The sequence below is a fragment of the Triticum dicoccoides genome, chromosome 5A (assembly GCF_002162155.2).
Source record: "Triticum dicoccoides isolate Atlit2015 ecotype Zavitan chromosome 5A, WEW_v2.0, whole genome shotgun sequence".
In the NCBI taxonomy this organism is placed as follows: Eukaryota; Viridiplantae; Streptophyta; class Magnoliopsida; order Poales; family Poaceae; genus Triticum; species Triticum dicoccoides.
Window position 1 is genome coordinate 239,215,706 of NC_041388.1, and position 7,061 is coordinate 239,222,766.

Below are 7,061 nucleotides of genomic sequence, written 5' to 3' on the forward strand. Positions count from 1 at the left end.
TGTGGCGTCGGGCTCAATCCACGAGTCGCCGGAGTCCATCGGCGTGACGCACCTGCTGGAGAAGCTGGCGTTTGAGGACACGGCGCCGGAGCCACATGCAGATCGTGCAGGAGGTAGAGGCCACAGGGGGCAACGTCGGCGCCTCCGCGTCCAGGTAGCAAATGGTGTACATCTATGACATGCTCAAGGTCAACATACCGCAGGCCCTGTGCTCCTCGACAACGTCCGGTCGACCGGCAGCCGCGGAATGTCATTGATGCATTACAGAGACCCTCTCTCACACACACAACTTATGATTTAGTATCTTGTTTGTTGTGCGCTGATTGTGGTGGTTGATTAAATTTGTTGCTTGTCAGCTGGCCCTTACTCGAGAAGAGGTCCAGGAGGGACAGAAGAACCCTGAGAGGTTTCTTCAGGAACTACTTAACCTTGTTGGATATGAGGGGGTGATCGCGAACCCGCTAATAGCTCCCAAGGAGGCTCTTGGGATCATCAATGCCGATATTATTCAGAAGTTCTATCATGTACTACTTCTGACATTGAACTCTGCATTCCTCATTAACATGGCTTGCTGCTTGGCTGCTTGCATTTACATAGTTTTTGGTAGAATGTCCATTTACATAGAGTGAACACATCTCAAAAGCATTACATGATATTAGCATGCTGGTAACCGTGGAGCATCCTTGCACACTTCCGTCATTTTTCTTTCTATACTTACAGTTTTCCGTGGATGTAGTTGCGATAGATTCTAGATATTAACAATTTGACATTCTAATATTCTGTTAGTCAGCGCTAAAATGCAGAAGTAAGTCTATTTAACCACATAAGATACCAACATTGGTTTGTATGCTGCTGATCCCGTGCCAGCAACAACTCGAGTTGTTAAATTGTAATGGATTGTTCTAAATTTACAGCTTTGTGTACAAACTATGGATCATGATTGTTTGTAAGAGCAACAGTTTCATGCTATGTTGTTCTCACCATAGTGTTGTTTTGATACTCCTTACAATTAATGAATATGTTTTATTAAAAAATGTGAAGAATTGTTATTTCTATAACAGGAAAACTTCACTGCTGATCGTTTGGTTCTAGCAGCGTCAGGTGTTGATCATCAACACTTGTTAGATGTTGCAAAACCTTTTTTGTCTGATTGGCACAAGGGGTCCCCTATGGAAACACCAATTTCTACCTATACAGATGATGATTTTAGGCACAAAGCAGAATCATATGTAATATACTTTCTAATCGAGTATATTACATTTTGAGTTTTAAGATTTCCTTATGTTCTAGCTTGAAGTTTTACTCATTTCTTTGCCTGCAGATGACACATGTTGCACTGGCTTTTGAAGTGCCAGGCGATTGGCTTCAAGAAAGAGATGGTACAATTATGGCTGTCATACAGGTATAACTAAGGGTTGGGCATTTGACAGTAATGATAAGTTAGTATACCAAATAAAAGAAAATAAATTACTTACTGCAGAGCCATTCAGTTATGTTTGCCAACTCTGAAGGATAGTTCCTCAAAACTTTAGGGCTTCTTTATTTCCTCACAATTTTCTTCAGAAATTCGAACGGGGAACTAATGTTTTTCCTGTTTGTGTTTAATAAAACTGATACTATGTGGTGAACAAATGCTGCTATTGTGGTTGTGTTAATTGATACTATCTGGGGCCAGCAACCTGCATCATGAGGCTTAGCTTTGTGGCCTTTATTTCCTCGCTTATTAAGTTTGTCAGTTAGTTTAAAAAGGTTAAGTGCTAGGTAAGATTTGAAATAATCAAGGTTTGTTAGGAAGGATCTGATCCGACTTTTGGACTGAGTTATCCATACAATGGACTAGCGCGTAAGCCTCATGCTCATTAGAGGAGGTTTCTCCTCCACCATACCCTGTCCCTGCCGCCACATTAATGCCATGGTGTAGCCATCACCTCATGGCTATATTCCCACGAACTTGGATTATGACAGAGTCCACCAATATTTTTTGGTCATCCTAACTCGAATAAGAAAACCAATTCCTTGCTGTAATCATTTCTTGCTTTTCTCCGAATCCTCACTTAGTTTCATTCTACAGGTTGTTTGGGCTGCTGCAGATGCCGGCTTATCTCTTGCAGATGTTGCTGCAGAAGCAAAACATGCATCTGAGGCTGTTGGTACGATGGGAGTAGCACTTCTTGTTTGCACGTTGCCTGGGCAAGTGACATCTGATTGTTTAGGTCCTGAGAAAATTGAGCTTGGCCTTGGAATTGTAAGTCTAGACCGTATCAACAATTGTTACTTTAGTGAGAAGTTTCTGAACATACTCTCTGTTTCTCTGGACTTGGTTGGAAGTGTTTCTCATGTTATCCAGTCTCACTAGGCTTGTTACTTTTGTTGCTGAATTTTGCCTACAGTATGTAATAGACTCACATGAATGTCTTTAATTCTTCGTACTTGTGTAGGAACTCTAACGGAAATTTGCCTAAATCTGGTCGTCCACTAATTCGTGACAACGAAAATCTGGTAGCTCTCCAAAATCGTTTCCATAGTGTACTTGCTAAAGTTTTTTTTTCTTCTGAATTTAGTACTCAGGAGTTTAGTTTTTCTATGGAATCTTTAGGAGTTTAGTTAGGTGTTCTCTAATATGGACTCAGGCCCATTTTATGCCCTAAATCTTATTTGTCCTTTCAAGTTTGCTATATATACAGAGAGACCTTGCGCAGGGAGTTAAAATGTCCGGTGAGATCTCATAATTTTTTTATCAAAGGACCATAGGTAGATAGGCTCTGCCTATGGCAAATAAGAACAAAGAAACATGGAGAATAAATAAATTACATGCAGCTATCATGTGGATTTGAGGTTGCTTAAGAGAGTACTACTTTGTTACACGAGTACATTAGATTTCATGTTACTTTTACCATAGCATTAATATTCAGATTTCCAATGGATTTGACGTATGCATGTTTCTTTGCTAGGTTAAACCATTGTCAGTCGTTTGTCCAGAATCTTTCCTTCATATGTTTCAGACAAATCAAGGCAACTATTTTCTTAAAGGACAAAAGGTATGGCTCCTTTCACACATTTTTTTATTTGTTGAATGATTCTCTCACCAGGAGTCAGAAAACTTAAAAGGGAATTGAAGTGCATATTATAAGGTTTGGAATTTGAGGATCTTACTGATAGTGTTAGTATCATGTGAATAAAACCATGAATAGCTCCTGAGTGGCGACCATGAATTGCTCCTGAGGGGCGATGAGGAGGCTCGGCCCTTACATCTCTCTATCTCGCAGGGCCAGGCCTCCCGTCCGCGTCGCGCCGCCGCCGGCATGGAGCTGGTTAAGGCCACTCATTTCCATGGCAGGGTCTGAAAGCTGGGAACAAGAAACAGAAGTATGAGAAAATCAGCGAAAGGAAAATTGTTGTTCTTTTCTATATCCTGCAGTCGACACCATTGAGACATTATCTTATTATAATTGTATTCTCTTACCTATAGGCCCTCTGTCATGGATATCCTACTGAATTTGCATCTTATTTCCATTACTGCCACTCACTGCGCTTTGGACTATCCGTATCTCAAGTCATTGTCTAGAGACCATTTTATTGGAGAGGGTGAGTGTTTCTTTTTCATGTCGTGAACTTATAATCATTCATTTAATTTAGTTGTAATGTTTAATTGATGTTTAGACACCTAAATCCTGCAGAGTTGCTCTCCATTTTGAACTCTTGACAGACCAATATTTTCTGCTTGCAAGGTTTCAGTTTGATTGTATTTTTTATTGGACGATTCTGAAGTATAAACAATTAGATGACCAGTGCTCCACCGCGCGCTATGGTCAGTACATTACAGTTGTTCCTTATTTCCTTAATGCTACACACATGAAGATTTATGTCCTACTGTTTGCTCTTTTCCATTTATGTTAGGGCCCGGCAGGAGGACAAGGCTCTGGGATGGCTTCCATGGCAAACAGACAGTTAGGTACCGTATATTATCCATCTCATGGTGCATTCTAGAGTATCTTATGGATCATTTATATGCAAGACAATAAGTTATGAGTTGTGTTAGGTGGAAGTATGCATTCTTTACATAAGATGACATTTCCCTCAAAAATAGAGTTTTGAAATGTGCATGTCGTACAACCAGTCCTTTCAAAAAAAAAGTTGTACAACCAGTAATAGCAAGAAGTTAGGAATCAGGCTCATTACCCAACGCGTTGGTCTTTTGAGTTGATCAATTGTATGTATATCTGGGAACTGTTTAAATGGTAATCAAATAAGCATATGGAAAATACGGATGGATGATAATCAACACATTGATACTTGTGGTGATCTGTTCTGGGCTTGTGTGTCACTCTTCGAGAGACAAACTGGACATACATATTCAAAATCCTTACTGGATGGTTTCCTTTGTTCAGATTCAAAGTGAAGATGTGATGCATGTCCACAACTGAACAGTCAAACTGCTGAAAAAGCACCTTCTTTAGAAAGTGAGAAATTGCATATACACAACAGACAACTCTGTGGAGCAAATACATGACAAACCCCTCTTTAAAATGCTCAAGGTATAGAACGAATAATCCTCAATAACTGACATGGTTGTTTCCTGTAGGCAAGTGAGGTATCAGAGGAGCTTGATTTTTTTACTATAAAATACAGAAGAAAATAACCAAAGAAGTGTTTCATAGTTAACTGGTCAAGTGTGTAATGAACTTTCTATTTTGTTCCTGATGATCTGAAATTCCTTATTTCTATGCAATAACACTACATATAAAAAGTAAAGTGGAAGGGGCGCCTCCCACCTGGCACCGCCCAGCTTCCTCTCAGGCGGCGCCACCGGGTGGCGCCCCAACCACTAGTACAACCCATTAACAGTCGCTACAAGGGCGAGTTACGGTTATGTCCACGTGTCTTTTACTGTGCTAGCGATAGGAAAAAAATCGGAGGGATAGGAGAGATCCAAAGCACTTGGGCAAGACCTAGCCCGAGGGGTCTCTGCACGACCCCTTTCTCTCGCCGCCGCTGCCTCCTCCCCTCTCCCTCGATGCCCCCTGACATCTCGCCGGCCCCCCACTGACCCCCAACCAGGAACCCTCGCCGGCCCGCCCGACCGTGGACTTCGCGGAGCAGGACGTCCACGTCTTCGACGAGGAATACGACGGCGCCGAAGCCGAGGCCGAAGGCAGAGGCGGCGCCTCGTCCGGCTCTTCCTCCCTGTCCTCATCCTCCTCGTCCTCCGCCGCCGCCTCCTCCTCCTCCAGCGGTCACAGCAACAGCGTTGCCGGCGGCGGCGATGATGGGGACGGCGGGGAGTATGACTCGTTCGATGTCGTGCCCGTCAAGCCCGCCGCAGGGGACGAGGAGGAAGAGGAGGTGAGAGATTTGTTTGCCCCCCGCGTGTAGCAACTACCTAATTTCAGGTCCACCTCTCGTTACTGAATTAGCCGCTAGATTCTCCTGGGCCAAGTTATCTCCTTGGTATTTGGTGAACAGGATTTCTTAGGAGATTGCTACATAACCCTACCAAGTTTCTGTGTGATTGGCTGGTTTTGTTGCTCGTGGGGCTGCTGCAATGAACGTTTGGTCTGTGGCAGAATTAACCTTCTCGCTTGAGTACACGATGAACTCTTCATGCTGCAGACTTGTGTTAGAATCATTGTTCAAGTTTCAGCAGTGTATGTCAGGCTAAGTAGAGCATAATGTTGGATTAAATTCTCTGCTAGCATCTTCTGGTTCTTGCTTGATTTTGTAGAGTCAGAGAGACTTTGAGAAGGTTATGTAATAATCAAAATATTAACATATATATCTGAAATATGGAAGATCAGTGAGCAATGCTCCTGTGCTAGGGTACAAACATGTGTTTTTTAGATGGAGTACATTCTATTCCATTAACCGAAATGACCAGCTATATTCTCTCCAACTACGAAACTGAGCAAAAAGTCAGGATCACCGTCTAACCACAAACACGTCTGCGACCTTATAACAACGCACCTTTGTTTCTCAGATATTCTTTTCGACTTGTATACTAATTATCTGGTTTGTCTTCTTGTTGCTCTTTATCAAAAAATACATCCATGTTGTTTAGGAATTCATTTATGTTTACACATAATTACCTCTATCTAATTAGAATTGTTGGTAGACATCTTTATAGTAGTTTAGTACTGAAGCCCGCGGAGGACGGGGACGATATGGGGGTGCAGATGCAGGGCGTTTTCTTTGGATCTCCCGCTGAAGTTCTTTAAAGACGAGTTTCTGTAGAGAACCTAGGTAAAGGGTTGATTTTGGTTTCTTTGTTTGGTTTTAATGCCAGGGAAGTAGTGAGCAGGGCACAGTATGTGGCAGGGCCGAGTTCTCCAACTCCTGCTTCCATCACATGAAGGATGGTGTATGTCCATGCGGCGACTACTGGTAGATTCAGTGCTGGTAGGTATAACAATCCTCGCCTTGTTTTTGATATATCAAGCATAGGAATTACCTGCATCTCTTTCCTTTCTTTCTTCAGCATGCTACTTTTTCTGTTATGCTCTTTCGTTTGTGTTTCTCAAGGTTTGACATGCTTGTGGTGGTTAAATCTCTGTTCGCTTTCTTTGACCTCGAGAATGGCAACCAGGAGCTCAAGAGTGACAAGGACGTCTATATCAACACTTCAATGTGTCGATGGCGTGCGGTAGACGAATGAGCTCCTCATCTACGTCGACCTCCACTGCGGCTCATGCAGCGTTTGACCGGACGGTAATGGCGCAGAAGGGCATTTCTATAAGGGCAACTAATAGCAGAGGTTAAAATTTGAGCATGCTTTGAAATTACAGGAAAATTGAGTAGTGGGTTCCAGTTAGGGGCACAAATGTAATTGTCCCTGAAATATTTGGTGGATTTCAAAACGAAATAAGCTAAGACTGGCTGCATTGCTAAGGTCCTGAAGGGAAAAAGGAAATTAAAATCTCACTTGGTAAATCATTGGTCAAATGTTTTTTCCATCATTGAATAACCTTTGTGTTGTTTGTTCATGTAATCGACCAAACCATTTGTTTTAGAGATCATGTAATAATTGTTTTTTGGTATGTACTTTTTTTAGCATGAGTTTCTATTAA

The 7,061-nt window shown here is 42.1% G+C and overlaps 2 protein-coding genes across 2 annotated transcripts; both read left to right on the top strand.

The window, feature by feature from the left end:
* The first annotated feature begins 6 nt into the window (after positions 1–6).
* Positions 7–5,028, top strand: LOC119300787 (triokinase/FMN cyclase-like). The gene is made up of 11 exons (XM_037577676.1): positions 7–154; positions 357–524; positions 1,062–1,229; positions 1,322–1,402; positions 2,072–2,245; positions 2,952–3,038; positions 3,267–3,366; positions 3,470–3,585; positions 3,729–3,808; positions 3,898–3,952; positions 4,389–5,028. Exons 3-7 carry the CDS (start codon positions 1,170–1,172, stop codon positions 3,342–3,344), a joined length of 480 nt encoding a protein of 159 aa, XP_037433573.1. The 5' UTR covers positions 7–154; positions 357–524; positions 1,062–1,169; the 3' UTR covers positions 3,345–3,366; positions 3,470–3,585; positions 3,729–3,808; positions 3,898–3,952; positions 4,389–5,028.
* LOC119299380 (trinucleotide repeat-containing gene 18 protein-like) lies at positions 5,026–6,274 on the top strand (the record flags this gene model as incomplete). The annotated part of the gene is made up of 1 exon (XM_037576611.1): positions 5,026–6,274. A coding segment is annotated over one exon (348 nt), but the record flags the coding sequence as incomplete, so codon positions are not given.
* Positions 6,275–7,061: the final 787 nt, after the last annotated feature.

What these genes read in the sequence shown, in the direction of transcription:
- LOC119300787 (XM_037577676.1), top strand. Translation starts at nt 1,170, where the DNA reads ATGGAAACACCAATTTCTACCTATACAGATGATGATTTTAGGCACAAA. An exon ending in GGCACAAAGCAGAATCATAT is followed by an intron (nt 1,230 to 1,321) that starts GTAATATACTTT and finishes CTTTGCCTGCAG; the next exon opens with ATGACACATGTTGCACTGGC. An exon ending in TTGAGCTTGGCCTTGGAATT is followed by an intron (nt 2,246 to 2,951) that starts GTAAGTCTAGAC and finishes TTTCTTTGCTAG; the next exon opens with GTTAAACCATTGTCAGTCGT.